Source organism: Bos indicus, chromosome 9 (assembly GCF_029378745.1).
Source record: "Bos indicus isolate NIAB-ARS_2022 breed Sahiwal x Tharparkar chromosome 9, NIAB-ARS_B.indTharparkar_mat_pri_1.0, whole genome shotgun sequence".
NCBI classification, from domain to species: domain Eukaryota; kingdom Metazoa; phylum Chordata; class Mammalia; order Artiodactyla; family Bovidae; genus Bos; species Bos indicus.
In genome coordinates, this window is record NC_091768.1 from 89,035,803 (window position 1) to 89,053,979 (window position 18,177).

Sequence of the window (18,177 nt, forward strand, 5' to 3'; positions counted from 1 at the left end):
TTGTCTGGTTTTGGTATCAGGATAATGCTGGCCTTGAAAACAAGTTTGGATGTGTTCCTTCCTTTGCAATATTTTTTTTTTTTTGAAAGAATTTGAGAAGGATAGATGTTAACTCTTCTCTAAATGTTTGGTAGAATTCACCTATGAAGCCATCTGATCCTTAATTTTTGTTTATGAGAAGTTTTAAAATTACTGATTCAATTTTATTACTGGTGTTTAGTCTGTTCATATTTTCTATTTCTTCCTTACCCAGTCTGGGAAGATTGTGTGTTTCTAGGAATTTGAGCTGGCCAAGTGGTGCAAGGTGTCCCAGAGCTCGTGTTGGCTCCTTCATGTGGGGGGCCGTGTCCTGCTATGGCAGACTCCTGGGTTACAGTGGTCCTGGGTCTGGTGCCTGTCTGCTGGTGAGTGGGGCTGGTTCCTGCAGCCAAGTAAGGTCCCAGGGGTCCCAGGGCTAGTGAGGTGCACTGGGGGGTGGGGGGTGGTCCTGGGCACTCTGATGGGTGGGTTAGGGAATCACAGGATCGTAAGGCAGCTAGCCTACTGGTGGTGCTATATCCCTGTTCAGCTAGCTACTTGGCCTGAGACGTCCCAGTCCTGATGCCAATGGGATGGTGGATGGGTCTGCAACCTGGTGCTAATAAGCTAGAGGGAAGATTCTAAAATGGTGAGGCATTAAAATGTAAATGAACACTAAAATAATATCTGCTCATATTATAAAAAATTTAAAATGTTCATAAGACCCCAAAATAAAATTAAGAATCATCTCTCCTTCCACTTCTAGCCACAGTTGACACTCTCATTTTAACTTCTAATATTACCATTAAGACTTTAAAGCAATACTATACCTGACAACCTGAAATAGTACTTTTTTGGATGTTCTGCTATGAAATAAGATGAATGTAATGCCTCCTACTTTTTTCTCCCCTTATTCATTTCACAGTTTTTATTATATCATTATATTTACCTTGTCAAGTTATATAATACTTACATTCTGTTCTGTAACTATAAGTCTTCAGTGCTTTGTCTTTAGGTTCATTCAACACGTTTACAATAAATTGAAACAGAGTTAAAAATAACATGGTTATGTAAATATTTTTATTATGGATCTAATCCTAGCATGTGAGGCAGAACCCAATCCATTTTGACAATGTCCCCCTTTACATTTCAGCTGGGAACTGTCCATGGTCCTCCAGGCACAGTCTGACCAGTTCAGGGCAGAGTGTTTTGCAGTACCGAAGTGAAGCCCAGGAACACACTGGCCTCATGGACAGTTTAATTCATTGTTAACTTGAGTTTGTCAATAATGAGAATTTCAAATTTAAACTGAATTCTTGTTATTTTCCAAGGTTGATGATGCCACTGGGACAGCTCAGATTTAGGAAAGGCCTTCCTCATTTTGAAGTAAAATGTTACCCTATAGCTTCTTCTCTAACAGATCATGGAACTACAGGACCAAAGGATATTGTGCATATTACATTTTTTAGGTATTTATGCCAAAATTATACCTATTCACACTATCACCAGCAATGCATGAGAGGCATGTTTGGGGGAATTTCTGAGTTTGTTTGTTAGTATTAACTGCAGTAGGTAGAAATAACCAACTAATTTTTAGTTTTATGAAAATTGTCTAGGGTTGGATGAATTAAGCTCAAGCCAGAGGTTCTCTACCCTGATGATAATCAGTCATTTTAGTTCTGAGAGGCAGTTTGATCTCAGACATATCCAAAGCCATAGGATGGTTAGAAATATCATAATAGGAATTAATATATTTTAAAAACACAAACCTTTGAATCATTTCATTATTTCATGCATTTAATTGGGAAGTTAAAATAAATGCCTTGATCATATGATTTATAAATGTTTTTGCTACAAGTAGTCATGAAAGGATCATTATACATTGGTTGCATTACTAGATCTGAAGCTAAAGATTTGTTACATATACACTAACATACGTAAAATAGATAGCCAATGGGAATGTGCTGTATGACTCAGGGGACTCAAACTAGGGGTCTGTGACAACCTAGAGGGGTAGGTTGGGGTAGGAGATGGGCGGGAGACTCTAAAAGGAGGGGACATATGTACACCTATGGCTGATTCATGTTGATGTATGGCAGAAACCAATACAATATTGTAAAGCAATTATCCTTCAACCAAAAGTAAATAAATTAGGAAAAAATTTTTGTTTAAGTGATTCCCATCACTATTTCCATAGCGCTTGTCCTCATTTGCCCATGCAGTTCCCTCTTGGAAGTCTGTCCTGATTTTGCTCCGAGGGGGCTAGTTGTTTCTTGTTCTGTGAGTCAGTGCGGTCTGACAGCATTCCCGGATGCCGGCCGGTGACACCGATGTCACATTACTTCAGTGCATCCTTGAGGTAGCCATGCAACCAGACCCACTCCAGCTGCTGTCTCCTGCTTAAAGCTCTATCAGTAATTGCATTTGCTGTCCGAGGCCATCTGTTTCCAGCCATTCAGCCCTGTGCCCCCTGAATTCTGAAGCACTTAATCAGAGCGCTGGAGGAGTAGGTCCCTGAGGCCTGGTCGCTGGCTCCCACATTCCTGCATTTCATATGAGAAACAGTATATAGTTAACTGGGCTGAAATGTGTCCAGAAAAAAAAAAAATCTGAGCTGCTGCCATGTGCCACTATATTCTATGACCATGAAGGAATTTTCTGATTTTTTTAAAAAATTTTATTTTATTTTTAAACTTTACATAATTGTATTAGTTTTGCCAAATTAGACATAAGCATTAGTGTTCCAGATTTGTTAAAGAGAACTGTTTTGGCCATGGTCTCTAAGGCAGTGAGACAACAGTCTGATATCAGAGTGGAAAAAATTTCTCATAGCTGAAATATTTTAATTGTGTTTATTGGTCTCTTGGTGTAAGCTGCCAATTGATTAGTTTATTCCAAACTGACAGTACTTCTATAGTACTCAAGTGTCGGATATATTTTCTGTGTATTTGTAGGAACTTTTGTAAATTCTTGGTTAAAAGTATCTCTCCATTGGTCATGGAAAGGCTCCTCTTTTGCATTAGACTTTCTTTCGATGTAAAAGTTGATATATAATTTTCTACTGGGTTTTAGGACTCTGAGGGGATTAGGATTAACTTTCATCCACTGTGTCATCAAATTTAGGACCTCAGTTTTCTTTCTTTTTTAAAAAAAAAATTTATTTGGCTGCACCAAGGCTGAGTTGCAGCATGCGGGATCTTTAGTTGTGGTCTGCGGAATCTGGTTCACTCACCAGGGATTGCACCCTGGCCCCCTGCACTGGGAGTTCGGAGTCTTAGCCATTGGGCCACTGGGCAAGGCCCCAGGACTCAGTTTTCTAACCACACATCAGATTGCAATTTCTAAGTTAATACAGGATGATAAATTCCAATTTATTGTCACCAGTGCTGATGCTAGATTAGAATGTTAGTCTAACTGAACAGATATTGTATTACTATCTAAAAATAAATCTGTGAAGTATTAAAGTATTGTAAATTCTTAAAGTATTGTATTTGTGATAAAGTGTCCTTGACTCTTCATACTATTTAATTCACGGTGGTAATGGGGCTTCTCTGCAAAAAGAACTGGGTTGGAAAGGGAGTGGAGAAATGGAACAGTCACCAGGAGCCAGAACAGCAAAGCATTTCATGAACTAATTTCCATAATCTTTTTTGATGTGAATTAATTTAATTTGGAACTTGATGTCAACAAACTTTTTTTTTTTTTAATGAATTTTAAAGATATCCTTTTGATGTCTCTTTGGACCATTCTAGATATAGGAAATAGAAGTAGGTACACTGGTAACTTTCTTGGTGCCCTTTATTTTTACAAACCTAAGCATACATATTCTTTAAAGTTATTCTTCTCAGTATGGTTCTCTCTCTCCATTTTTAATCCTCCCACCCCAAAATTGACTACTCCTTCCTATTTCCTTTCTTCAGGGCCTACCAGTATCAGTATTGTCTTTATCAGACAGGGAGATACACTGCTGCTGCTAAGTCGCTTCAGTCGTGTCTGACTCTGTGCGACCCCATAGACAGCAGCCCACCAGGCTCCCCCGTCCCTGGGATTCTCCAGGCAAGAACACTGGAGTGGGTTGCCATTTCCTTCTCCAATGCATGAAAGTGAAAAGTGAAAGTGAAGTCGCTTAGTCATGTCTGACTCCTAATGACCCCATGGACTGTAGCCCACCAGGCTCCTCCATCCATGGGATTTTCCTGGCAAGAGTACTGGAGTGGGTTGCCATTGCCTTCTCCGAGGGAGATACACAGTCAATGAATATTGGAAAAAAGATCTTACTCTCTTTTATACAATGATGTTTTATGATAATTCTACTCTGTTATTTATCTTCATTCAAATAATTTTTAGTGGCTAATTAGGACTCTGAGAGTTGACTGTTTCCTCAACATCAATTTCCATCTATACCAAGCTTGAGAACACATGGCCCTGTAAACATATTCTACCTATGGATCGAATCTACTAGTGTGTTAGCCAGTGATGTATTTTCATTAAATCTCTCCAGAGGTCCCTATAGAAAAGTCCTATATGTCAGTTTCCTTTTTTTCATCCCTAGGCCTTATTTTTTTCCACTTACTTTTAAACAAATGTATTTATTGTTAATTGAAGGATAATTGCTGTACAATATCATGTTGGTTTCTGCCATATATCAACATGAATCACCACAGGTATACATATGCCCCTTCCCTCTTGAGCCTTCCTCCCACCTTCTACCCTATCCCGCCTTTCTGGGTTGTCACAGAGCCCCGGTTTGAGCTCCCTGAGTCATACAGCACCTTCCCACTGGCTCTCTATTTCACAATAGTGTGTATGTTTCCATGCTACTCTCAGTTTGTCCCACATTTTCCTTCCCCAAACTGTCCACACTTTGGTTCTCTAGCCCTGATTTTATATCCCTTCTCTTTTTCAGACACTTAAATTCACCTAACATAGCTTTAATGTCTTTATGAAGAGAGGATAGGGCACCTAGAATGAAGAATGGAATGAGCATTTAACCCTAACTCCTTGAAGTCATCAGTAAGCACGATAAATGAGAAGCAAATGCAGCCTCCCCTCGTTGGCTACTAATGCTATTGTCTTCACTTTCCATAATTATTTTAGGACTTGCTCGGTGCCATGGAGGCCAAAGAAGCTCTTGAAAGGGAAGTTAAGGTCTTCCAAGAAAGGCTGCTTGCTGGTCAGCGGGTCTGGGATGCCTCAAAGCAGGAGCTGAGCCTCTTGAAGAGGAGCTCTTTGGAGCTGGAGAAGAGTCTGAAGGCCAGTCTGGAGGCAACTGCAGCCTCCCAGACCGAGCTCTCCTCATTTAGGGAGAAGATAGCAGCCCTCCTGAGGGGCAGCTCGGGCACACTTAGGCCCTCGGAGGATGCCATTCTGGAGAGGATTCGAGAAATGGGCAGCCAGGAAGAGAGCGGGAAACAGGTGAGTGGGGGTTGGGGGCTTACAAGCTTCTTAAGGACAGTCAGCTCCTTCAGTTAGCATATTCAGTGAGTGAGTTGTCTGAATTAGTCAAAGTGTTTCTTCCCAAAGCATCAGTCACTCAGTCGTGTCCAACTCTTTACAACACTGTGGACCCTAGCCCGCCAGGCTCCTTGGTCTGTGGAATTCTCCAGGCAAGAATACTGGAGTGGATTGCCATTCCCTTCTCCGGAGGACCTTCCTAGCCCAGGGATCAAACCTGGGTCTCCTGCATTGCAGGCAGATTCTTTATCATCTGAGCCACCAGGGAAGCCCAAGTTAGTTAAAAGTAGCATTTAAATGTGGTTGTACTACTTTCAGGGATTCCCAGGTGGCTCAGTGGTAAAGAATCCTACTTTCAATTATATATTATATTTTTGAAGTCACATCTCGCTGTGAATGATGCGGGTTCTGCACGCAGAGCTACCCATGCTGAATCTTGTCTCTACTGCATGCTCACTTGCTCCAGATGTGAGGTTCTTGCGAGGACAGCCCTCTGAGATTTTTTTTTCCCCTGGCCTACCGTAGAGGGACAGTCCAGGGTCCACACCCCTATCTGAAACCCTTGAGGCCTGCTGTGGGCTTTTTTCTTTTCTTATTTTAATTGGAGTGTAATTGCTTTACAGTGTTGTGTTAGTTTCTGCTATATGACTGCGTGCATCAGCCATATGTATAGATATATCCCCTCCCTCTTGGACCTCCCTCCCACCTCACCCCCATCCCAGCCCTCTGTCATCAGAGAACACTGAGCTGAGTTCCCTGTGCTATACAGCAGCTTTCCACTAGCTATCTATTTTACACATGATAGTGTGTATACTGGGAAAGATTGAGGGTAGGAGGAGAAGGGGACATCAGAGGATGAGATGGCTGGATGGCATTACCGACTCAGCGGCTATGAGTTTGAGCAGGCTCCGGGAGATAGCGAAGGACAGGGAAGCCTGGCGTGCTGCAGTCCATGGGGTCACAGAGTCAGACATGACTTAGGGACTGAACAACAACAAAGTATATATCAGTGTACTCTCTTAGTTCATCCCACCCTCCCCTTCTCACCCTGCGTCCATCTGTCTGTTTTCTACATTTGTGTCACTGTTCCTGTGCTGCAGACAGATTCATCTGTACCATTTTTCTGCTGCAGTTTTTGAATTCAGAATTTTTCAGCATTTAGAAAGGTCACATAGTCCCCAGGAAGGTAGTGGAGAAAGGACCTTGACACGCTGCTCCTCAGTGGGTTCTGGTTAGCGTTCCGTAATCAACCACGTTCATCTTCTGCGGCGAAAGCTACAAGCAGCTCGGCTTCGTGGGATCCACCAGGACTGTGAAGAGCCGCGGCCACTTCAGGTCAGGGTTTGTTGCCAGATCCCGTCAGGTCAAGCTTTGCCAGCCAATGAGTTTTGGGAAAAAAAAACAAAAACCGTCAGCTTTCAGATCCTTTGGGATTTTGGAATTGCAGATAAGAGTTGCTAGGCCTGTAACTGGATCTGCCTCTTAAGGTTATTGTTTGTTGTAAACCTTAAATTAAAAAAAAATTTATTATGAAGTCTTTAACACACTGTCTGGCCAATAGCAATGATAAGTATTAACTATTGGTGCCCTGGTCCTGCCTCCTGTCTCACCTCCTCTCTCCTTCTCTTCTTTTCCTGATATACCTGAAACAGTCTCTTAGGGGACCTGTTTAACAAGTGGATTTAAAAGTGGTTTACATCACACATATGACTGAAGCTTGCTTAATTTTGTTATCTTATTTCTATTATTAACAGTTCTCCTTTCCCATAAAGCTTTGCTTAGCCATGTCAAGTTCAGCCCAGATTCTATTTAAATTGTCATTAAATCCAGATTTTAAAGTCCTACTTAATGAGGGTTTTAACTAAATAACATCCAAATTCTATGATATTCATTAATATAATCCTTTAATTCCATTAGGAACTGTTTCTTCTCCTGAGTTCATTCTTTGCTCAAAAGGAGAAAATGAACTTTTTTATCTTTTAACGTTCCTCAAAAACTCAGAGTGAACACTAACACACAGCTCAGGGTTACCTTTGTAAATTTCCTTTAACGCTAAGACAATTTAAATTCCCTTTGAAAACTCTGCAAAATTCACTTGTGCTCCAGCAGCAGCTCCAGTGACTCCTTTGTCCAAGTGTAGCATTCTCTTTGTGGATAGAAAATGTTCATCCCATAACATGTGTGGGGCTTCCCTGGTAACTCAGACAGTAAAGAATCCGCCTGCAATGCAGGAGACCCGGGTGCAGTCCCTGGGTCGGGAAGATCCCCTTGAGAAGAAAATGGCAACCCACTCCAGTATTCTTGCCTGGAGAATCCCATGGACAGAGGAGCCTGGTGGGCTAGAGCCCATGAGGTCACAAAGAGTCGGTCACGATTGAGTGGCTAATTCGAAGGTAACATACGTGGGTCTCTGATGGTCACTCAGTCTATCTTGTGATTCAGTACACATATAGGTCCTGGGTTGGAGGAGAAACCCAGGACTGAGTTTACAGGACTCAGAAAAGGACTGAGAAAAGCTTCATTAAGTGAGTTACCTTGAATAGTAATAGACGTACTTCAATAGCCAATGGATCTTTGCCATTACATTTTATTGCTTCCCTCTTCTATTTTTCCAAATGTTTTCCTCAAACTATTTTAATTCCAGCATGTGAAACATGGCATAAAGTTGTCAGCATGATGTATATGTTTATTTTCTAAAGCAAAATGATGTAAATTGGTTAAGCTGGCTATGCCCTCCCCCTCTCCTCGTAAAAATGAGAATGAGTCAGAGCCTTTTTAGTGCCTTTGTCTGCCATTCCTAGCCTGTAATTTTTTTTCAATAGCTGCCCTCACTCTTTAAAAGCCCGAAATCAAGCCTGTAGCTAGCATCTTGTGTGACTCATTGTCAAGTAAAATCAGGAGAAAACGGATTTTATATATTGTCTTAGAACTGTTTGTGAAGAATGGGAGCTTTACAGATTGATGAATCTGCTGCAGAGGGTGCATCCCCTGCCAGCTGTCAGGGGTAAACACACAGTCCCCAGCTGAGTAACACCCATGTGCCCTGGGCCTGGCAAATCCTCCCCTTCACCGTGACTCCGACTCACTGAACGTTGCTTTTCTTGTTTACCTCTTTGCTATTCATTTTCACTCTCCTGGATTTGCAATTCTAGGTAGAACTCAGGACACCACCCACACGTTTTTCAGTAAGTGCTTTCTACTTGTTCCATGCTCTTCTGATTATAGCAAAACCTAATTTTCTTTTTAAGTACTTTACTATACTTTAGAGCAGGATTTCTCAGCTGTTGACATGTGGGGCTGGAATATCCTTTGTTGTAAAAGCGGTTCTGTGCCTTGTTGGATGTTTAGCAACCTCTCCAGCTTCTACCCACTAGATACTGATAGTACCGCCTCTTCTCCCTGATTGGTGACAACCAGTGGTGTCTCTGTGCGTGCGTGCTCAGTCGCTTCAGTTGTATCCGACTCTGCAATCCTATGGACTGTAGCTCACCAGGTTCCTCTGTCCATGGGATTCTCCAGACGAGAATATTGGAGTGGGTTGCCATGCCCTCCTCCAGGGGATCTTCCCAGCTCAGGGGTCAAACCTGAGTCTCTCATGTCTCCTTCATTATCAGGTGGCTTCTTTACCACTAGAGCCACCTGGGAAGCCCTAGTGATTTCTGTAGTGTTAATGACTCAACTGTGTCTGACTCTTTTCGACCCTATGGACTGTAGCCCACTAGGCTCTCCGTCCATGGGATTCTCCAGGCAAGAACACTGGAGTGGGTTGCCATTCCCTTCTCCAGGGGATCTTCCTGACCCAGGGATCAAACCTAGATCTCCTGCTTTGCAGGCAGATTCTTTATCGTCTGAGCCACCGGGGAAGCCCCGTGGTGTCTCTAGACATTGCCAAATGACCCTGAGAAGTGAAACTGCCCCTAATTGAAAACCTCTCTCTTAGAGGAATGTTCTACTGTGGAGTTCCCAGGAATTCTAAATGAGTATTTCAGTTATGTAGCCTTGAAATTTCGGCTTACTTGTAACAGGTGTTTTTGAAATAATGATTTCTTGCACAATGACAGGAAACTATGATATTTTCAGATTTCAGAGTATTGAGGCGAGCATTTGTTTATTTGTTTTGAACTTCTAGATATTTCCTAGCTGGATAATTATCTGGCTGAGAATTGACCATGAGTGAGTCCCACGTTGCCTCCTTAATTGCAAACAAATTAGTACAGGCTCACAAACATTTTTCTAGGCATTTCTTCTGTTCTGCTTTAGAGCACACACAAGGCTATATTTCCTCCAGTGGAGTTTTTTTAGTCCAGTGTGAGAGCTCTGGGGACTCAATGTGATACCATAAACAACCTGAGATATTTCTACAACTCCCCTACTCCCCCTTTCTGATCTCTTAACTCTGCTCTGTTCTTAATCCTCCAATATTCTAAACCAAACATTTACCCAGAAGCTTCAGATACGCTTGCACTGACATTTCATCATCCAGTATTATGTTACATAGTCACTCCTGGCTCCAAGGGCATCTGGGCAAGTCCAAGGATAGAGGTTTCAGCTCTCCCAGCCTCTGAAGTGTATTAATTTCCTAGAATGGCCGTGACGAAGTACCACTACCTAAGGTGGCTTAGACAACAAAAATTTGTTGTCTTGCAATGGAGGCTTGAAGTCCAAAGTCAAAGTGTTTGTAGGATTGGTGTCTTCTGAGTGCCTAGAGGGAAAATCTGTTTCAAACCTATCACCTAGCTTCTGATAGCCTCAGACATTCTTTGGTTTATGGATCACATTCTGGGTCTTCATATAATTTTCCCTCCACTTGTGTGTGTCTCTTTGTCCAAAATTCCCCTTTTAATAAGGACACCAGTCATATTGGATTAGGACCCATCCTCATTACCTCATTTTAACTTATCTCTGTAAAGATTCTAATAAGGTCATATTCTGAAGCACCAGGGGACTTCATCACAACTCTTTTGAGGGGACCCAATTCAAACCATAACAGAAGTTGACATACACATTGGTGGTGGTGTAGGGTCAGCCCAGTCAATAGTGTTGGCCATACATATGACAAGAAGGAAGGATAATTTGATTGGTTCCTGGTAGCTCATTTTATATATTTCTTAAGTGAAAATCTAGCTTGAATAATCAGAGAAGAGTTGTTTCTGTCCAGAAGGCACTGGTCCTTAAGTGACCCAAGTGGCTTTTTCTTCAGCTTAGAGCTCTTGTGCTTCCATTGGATTTAATCTTAGAGCAGAAGTGCCTCTCGGGTGAAATCAACAACTCCTTGTCCTTGGAAAGTAAATTAGTTCCTTAGGGCATTATTATTTCACTTCCAGAATCCAAGCTGCTTGGTTTTGGAGTATTATAGTTTATTTCAGTGCCTTTTTTTTGTTTTTAAAAATTGCGATGTTGTTTTTCAGTTGCTCAGTTGTGTCTGACTCTTTGCGACCCCATGGACTGCAGCACTCCAGGCTTTCCTGTCCTTCATCATCTCCCAGAGCTTGCTCAAACTCATGTCCATTGATATATATTCTTTAGTACAAGCCACCCTCCTTCCCTGCCCATTCCAGGCATCTCTAGTGGTTTGTTTTTTACAGAAATAGAAATTAAGGGTTTAATCAGAACAACATCAGTAGGCAACACTTTTTAAAACATTTATATGCTGTGCTGGGTCTTAGTTGCTGCATGAGGCATCTTCAGTTGCAGCATGTGGGATCTAGCTCCCTGACCAGGGATGGAACCTGGGTCCCCTGCATTGGGAGCTCAGAGTCTTAGCTTCTGGATGACCAGGGAAGTCCCACATCTCTAGTGTTGAAATTCCTAGCACATTTTGTCCCACAGAGTATCAGGGATATGTTAACAGATTATACTAAGAAAAAGGAGAGGGAAAAAAAAAAGGAAAAAAGTCTTACTGATTCTTTAGATTTGTCGGTGTGAAAAGCACAACACAATTTTGCAGTTTTGATGGGAAACATTCACCTGGTCACTGGCGTTTGATGTTCCCAAGAACTGAGTCAGATTGGAATATTAACTAATTTGAATTAAAATATGTAAATTTAACTTTAAAAAGACCTGGTGGTGTCATATGCATGGAGATCTAGGTAAGCATACGAAGCAAAGTTCTATGGTGCATAGAATATTGGGAAGTTCACAGTTATTTGCTGCCCTCTGGACACCAGAATCTTTGCAGGATGGCTGGGGAGATTCTGCCCAGGTCAGCCACACTGGTGTTTGTAAAAGTCATACTCTGCTGAATTATAGTTTCCGTGGATCACTCTCAGGATCACACAGGATAAAGATGAAAGAGGGACCCTCTCACCTCCAATTCAACACATTTGTTCCTTATTTTTTCTTTCCCAGAAAGATTTCTAGTTGAAAAACAGCTTCTATGATCTGAAAACAGTTTGAGAAATATGTGCATGCGTGCTCAGTCACTTCAGTCATGTCTGACACTTTGTGACCCTATGAACTGTAGCCCACCAGGCTCCTCTGTCTGTGGGATTTTCCAGGCAAGAATGCTGGAGTGGGTTGCCATGCTCTCCTTCAGGGGATCTTCCCAACTCAGGGATCGAACCTGCGTCTCCTGTACTGCAGGTGGATTCTTTATCCACTGAGCCACCTGGGAAGCCCTTAAGAAACATGATAGAGGACAATTCCTGAAAAACTCCTCAGACTCCTTATGACAAAAGACTAGGATTGGATGAACCCACATACTGGAGGAGTAATACTGATGATAAAAGTGGGTGCAATGTGTTGAACTTCAATTGGGTATGAGATTCTGTGCTAATCAAATGATCATTAATTTAGCTCATCTGCTCATAAGAACAAAGTATGAGTTTCAGTGCGGTTAATTTCTTGCTTCAGTTAACACACTGGTCAGGGGAAGGGTGAGGGCTTGAAATCAGGACTGTGTGACTCTGAAGTCCCTGTGCCACAGTCTGGTCTACATCAGGTGTCTGCCTCTTCCTTCAGGATCATTATCACTCCCTGAGTCAGTTACTGCACTCACTCATTGTCTTTACTGATTTCTGTGGAAGACTTGGCTCTCCTCTGGTAAGGTGTGCAGCATGCTGACTGTGGCTGAGCGATCACAAGTTTCCCATCTTTCCAACTGAGATTTTCTGCATTTGTTTTCTTTTTGGCTTCATTCTCTTTGCCATGTCAACTATGGGATAGAAGCATCAAAGAACCTTCAGGTAGAAAGACTTACTTTCTACTTAGAGTCCAATATGAAACCACATTTTCAGTGGCACAGAAACATGTGCCATCTCTCGTACAACATACTATCATTAGAGTTTTGTAGGTTACTTTGTGTATTGTACTTGATGCATTTTTTGCGTTAAGATCAGATCTGCTATTAGTAAGTACTAAGGGCATATTCATTGGAAGGACTGATGCTGAAGCTACAATATTTTGGCCACCTGATATGAAGAGCCAACTCATTGGAAAATATCCTGATGCTGGGAAAGATTGAAGGCAAAAGGTGAAGGGGGCAGCAGAGAATGAGATGGTTATATGGCATCACCTGTTCAATGGCATGAGTTGAAGCAAACTCTGGGAGATAGCAGAGGACAGAAGAGTCTGGTGTGCTCTAGCCCATGGTGTCGCAAAGAGTCGGACATGACTTAGTGCCTCAACAACAACAAAGGGTAGAAAATATGAAAGAGGGGTTCTGAGAGCCTCATAGTATATAATGAAAGTAGAAATTTCCTTCAGAAATGTCATTCTTTGGATATGGCACTAAGCAGCTTGCCATCAAATATCTGATTTCAAGCACATTCAGGAGTATAGAATTAATTGAATTATAGACATGGGAACTTGAAAGTCTTAGAAGCACAAAATTAGAGATCAAGTAGTTGAACCTTCCTGACTGTAGCACTTCAGTCCCCCCCATAACATTATTAACAAATGGTTGGCCAAATCCTAGCCACCTCCAGGGACTGGCACTTCACTACTGGAGATAAGAAGACGCTTAAAGCATGAGGCAAAACAAACCTCAAAACTGCACATGTGATGTCTCAACTATAGTTTAGCAATACATGCAAATACATTATTTTAAAAGAGTAATCGTTGTTGCCTCTGGTAAGATCATGGGAATTAGGTTTTGCTTAGTTACATGTTTGTTTTTGTCCGTACTGCATTTTTTACAATGAGTATGTATTACTTTGAAATTATGGGGAAGGAGGAAAATTATTTACATAGAAATAGGAATATTTGATATATATCTGTTGGTCCTCAACTTGAACTCTGAAGGCACAACTCAGAACAAATCTCATTGTTCTTCTGTATAGTAGCCTTTTAAAATATTTGAACATAATATTATAATTGGCCTCCAATTAAAATTAATTAATTAATTAAAAATATTTGAACACAGCTTGATTGTCTTCTTGTCTTTAGGTTTTGTTGTTTGCAGATGGGTGGGTGGGAATTTAAAAAAAAAAGAAACCATCAAAACCAAATAAACTTATGACCTTAAACTTACTTTTTTAAAAATTTAACTCAACATTTTCTGAAAATGGGATTTGGCGGAATCAGTTTGAATATTCTCTAGGTGTACCCGAGGTGTTTGGTAAGTTTAAGTTCTTGGTTTAAGGGAAGGTCAGGACAAGAAGAGAAACTCCTGGAAAGGATGGAAGCACTGGGTAAGGTAGGGGATTGGGGGGAGTTTGGGGTCCTTTAACAGAGGAACAGTGACTTTATGCTCAAAGAGGAGGTGGTAGCTAGATTCCCCTGCCTTCTTCTGCTCTGCTGTTGACCCTATTCTGACTCACTGAATTGAAGGCATTTTGACCTTTCGAATGCTAACAGATGACTTTGCTCCTTAACTGTGCAGCACAGACACAGTACCTCTGCAGTTTAGTGCATGAGTAACCAATACTCAATACAAAGTCCTAAATAAAGCTTGGAAAAATACATTTCTGCACTTAAATTCCCAATTACAGCCCAAGGTTATCTATCAAGTTTAACTTCCTGTGTAATCTGAATGTGCTATATGTGGCAGTAGAGTTTCTCTAGAAAAAGGTTATACTTTTTTAAAGTACTTTATGTCTGAAGTCTTTTTTCCGGTTAAGCTTTTTTCTTTTTTATTGGAGTATAATTGCATTACATTGTTGTTTTAGTTTTGCTGTACAATGACGTGAAGCAGCTATATGTATACATATATCCTCTTTCTCTTGAACCACTCCCATCCCACCCATTTGTTAGTAGGTCATCAAAAAGCACAGAGTTGAGCTCCCTGTGCTGGACAGCAGCTTCCCACTAGCTGCTGTGTATTTTAGACATGGTAATGTATGTCAATCCTAATCTCCTGACTTGTCCCACCCTCTCCTTCCCCTGATGTGACCACAAGTCCATTCTCTACGTTTCTGGCTCTATTCCTGCCCTGCAAATAGGTTCACCTGTACTGTTTTTCTAGATTCCACATATATGTGTTAATATACAATATTAGCTTTTCTCTCTTTCCAACTGAGCTTTGAAACTCCTAAGTTAATAATGGGACTTCCACGGCAGTCCAGTGGTTAAGATTTTGAGGTTCCAATGAAAAGGGTGTGGATTTGCTCCCTGGTCAGGGAACTAAGATCCCATATGCCATGTTGCCAAGGTAGTTTTCAGTTCAGTTCAGTCGCTCAGTCGTGTCCGACTCTTTGTGACCCCATGAATCGCAGCACACTGGGCTTCCCTGTCCATCACCAACTCCCAGAGTTCACTCAAACTCATGTCCATCGAGTCAGTGATGCCATCCAGCCATCTCATCCTCTGTCATCCCCTTCTCCTCTTGCCCCCAATCCCTCCCAGCATCAGGGTCTTTTCCAATGAGTCAACTCTTCGTATGAAATGGCCAAAGTACTGGAGTTTCAGCTTTAGCATCAGTCCTTCCAATGAACACCCAGGACTGATCTCCTTTAGAATGGACTGGTTGGATTTCCTTGCAGTCCAAGGGACTCTCGAAAGTCTTCTCCAACACAACAGTTCAAAAGCATCAATTCTTCAGTGCTCAGCTTTCTTCACAGTCCAACTCTCACATCCATACATGACCACAGGAAAAACCATAGCCTTGACTAGAGAGGGGTAAGTAAAGGTTTTCCCTCAAGATTTCCCAAAGAACTTGTTTAAGGAATGATGTAAAAATTAAAAATACCAATCAAAAATATTTTGCTAGATAATGAATGTAGATTTATTTCAAGCAGAGGCAAATAACAGCTATCAATTACCTGTTTTTTAAATTTAATTGTTACAAAGAATCTGAACGTTGGAGTTATAAATAGTTGTATCTTTGGGGTTGAGCACTAGATTTTAACACTTTGTTGCATCTGAAACAAGGCTTATCCTTGTTCTGTGTCTTTGTTTCCAGATGGTCTCCCAGCTTGAAGCCCAAATCTCTAAGCTTGTTGAACAGTTGGGAAACGAGTCCCAGTTTCACCAGAAAGCCCTGCAGAGAGCCCAGAAAGCAGAAAACCAGTTGGAGGCTCTTCAGGGCCGGCTGACACACCTGGAGGAAGAGCTGGTCTCTGGAGGTGTTCTGCAAGATGACTTGCATTTCGAGAAGCAAAAAGTAATAACACGAGGGCCGGCTCATGGGTGGAAACCTCTGTTGCAATATAAGATTTTATGTAAATATTTTGAATTTTACAGTACTTTGGTATCTTGGTGAACTTCTGAGTCATGAGTAAATTTCAGGGAGCAATGGATATTGTTTTGGGGTTTCTTCCTATTTTTGGAGCTTCCTTGATCCAAATTAATTCACTTAAATTCAACAGGTATTTATTGAATGTCTATTATATATGAGACTCTGATGGGTTGGGGGTAAGGTATGAATAACACACAGTTCTTTTTTTCTTGACTTTTCCGTGGGGCATTGAGATCTTCCCCAACCTGTGCCTCTTGCATTGGGAGCACAGAGTCTTAACCACGGGATTGCCAGAAAAGTCCTAACACACGGTTCTTGATCATAAAAGCTCATGATTCAATAGAGGAGACAGATGTTCAAATAATGTGCTGTACTGTACTATAAGGCTGTAAGTATTATAATAGGTATATTGACCAATAGAGTGCTTTAGGAGCCCAGTGAAGGGAATGATAAATTCTGGATAAAGTGGAGATTTTACAGGAAAGGAGACAATCAAGTTCATCTTTGAAGGATAAATTGGATTTTAGTGGAGAGAAAGAAGAGAAAGAGGGGAAATAGTGAACAAAAGTCTGGAAGGTTTCAAGTATTTTCACAGGGCTGCTGCTGCTACTGCTGCTGGTGCTAAGTTGCTTCAGTCGTGTCTGACTCTGTACGACCCCATAGACGGCAGCCCACCAGGCTCCCCTGTCCCTGGGATTCTCCAGGCAAGAACACTGGAATGGTTTGCCATTTCCTTCTCCAATGCATGAAAGTGAAAAGTGAAAGTGAAGTCGCTCAGTTGTATCCGACCCTCAGCTACCCCATGGACTGCAGCCTTCCAGCCTCCTCCATCCATGGGATTTTCCAGGCAAGAGTACTGGAGGGTGCCAGAGTGGCTATTCCCATATGGCTGGAACCTGGCATTCTTGGTGGGGCTGTGGTGGGAGAGCAGATTGGAATGCCTTGGGTTGTGAAGACTGAGCTTTCTTTATTCTGAAGACTCTGAAGTGCAATAAGCAATTTTTGAACATCACAGTGTTTTAGAAAGATCGTGTCACCGGGTAGCTGAGATTGCCGACTCAGGAGAGACTCAGAAATGATAGTGTCTGATAACCTAGAGGGAGATAAGGAAAGTAGAGTGAGAAGAGAAGGGGTCTATGCTTAGGATTTGACCCTATGAAGACCATTGGTGATGTCTGAGCAAAAGTTTCAGCAGAATGGTGGAGAACAGAAGTCAGTTTGCATTAGGACGAGGGGAGACTACTATGGGAAAATCTAGAGACTTAGATGACAATGAAGTCTGGTGACCAAAGAGAAAACAGGCATGAAGCTATGAAAAGCAGGATCAAAGAAAGGTTTTGTTGAACAGAATCGCAAGATACATGTTTGTACCTTATCATGGACATCTATAGGGATACATAGGTTCATGCATAGCCTCAGGGCTCAGTGGCTCAGTGGTAAAGAATATGCTTGCAGTGCAGGAGTTGAAAGAGATGCATGTTCGATCCCTGGGTCAGGAAGATCCCCTGGAGGAGGGCATGGCAACCCACTCCAGTATTCTTACCTGGAGCATCCCATGGACAGAGGAGCCTGGTGGGGTACAGTCCATCGGGTCACAAAGAGTCGGACATGACTGAAACAACTTAGCATGCACTGATAGGCATAGAATTTGGCACGAAAAATACTCTTCAGTTGAAAAATCTGTACTCTGGACACTCATGCATTCATTCTCTGCACTTAAAAAAAAACTGAGGAAGCATCCTGCCTATACTGAGGGTTGGATATGTAAAGATACTTAAGAGATGCCTATGGGGAATCCCAGTGTCATAGATGAGATGGGCAAATCAGGACACAGTACAGTTAGTGCTGTGAGAAAAGTACGCAATTCAACAGGAATTCAGATAAAGGAGTAATTACTTCTTTCCTATCTCATTGTGTGAGGAATGAGCCACATTCACCTGGAGATAACACTGGAGAGTGGCCAGGAAAAAATGAGTAGGAGCTTGTTAGGTAGAAGAGGTGGGGAAGGGATTTGGGGTGGGGGACGGCAGGACTGATGAAGGACTGGAGGGTGACAGGGAGCCTGGACAGTGATGCCCAGTGCGCCATGG

General features: G+C 41.9%; 1 protein-coding gene across 6 annotated transcripts in view; it reads left to right on the forward strand.

Moving 5' to 3' along the window:
* The window catches only part of CCDC170 (coiled-coil domain containing 170), a 101,759-nt gene that overhangs the window by 60,107 nt on the left and 23,475 nt on the right, over positions 1–18,177 (forward strand). For 5 of the 6 annotated variants that reach the window (XM_070796387.1, XM_070796389.1, XM_070796390.1 and 2 more), the window contains 2 exons: positions 5,116–5,433; positions 15,812–16,012. In XM_070796387.1, coding sequence (XP_070652488.1) covers positions 5,116–5,433; positions 15,812–16,012 — 519 coding nt within the window. The remainder of the gene's footprint in view (positions 1–5,115; positions 5,434–15,811; positions 16,013–18,177) is intronic. The other variant, XM_070796392.1, reaches the window with a different exon arrangement.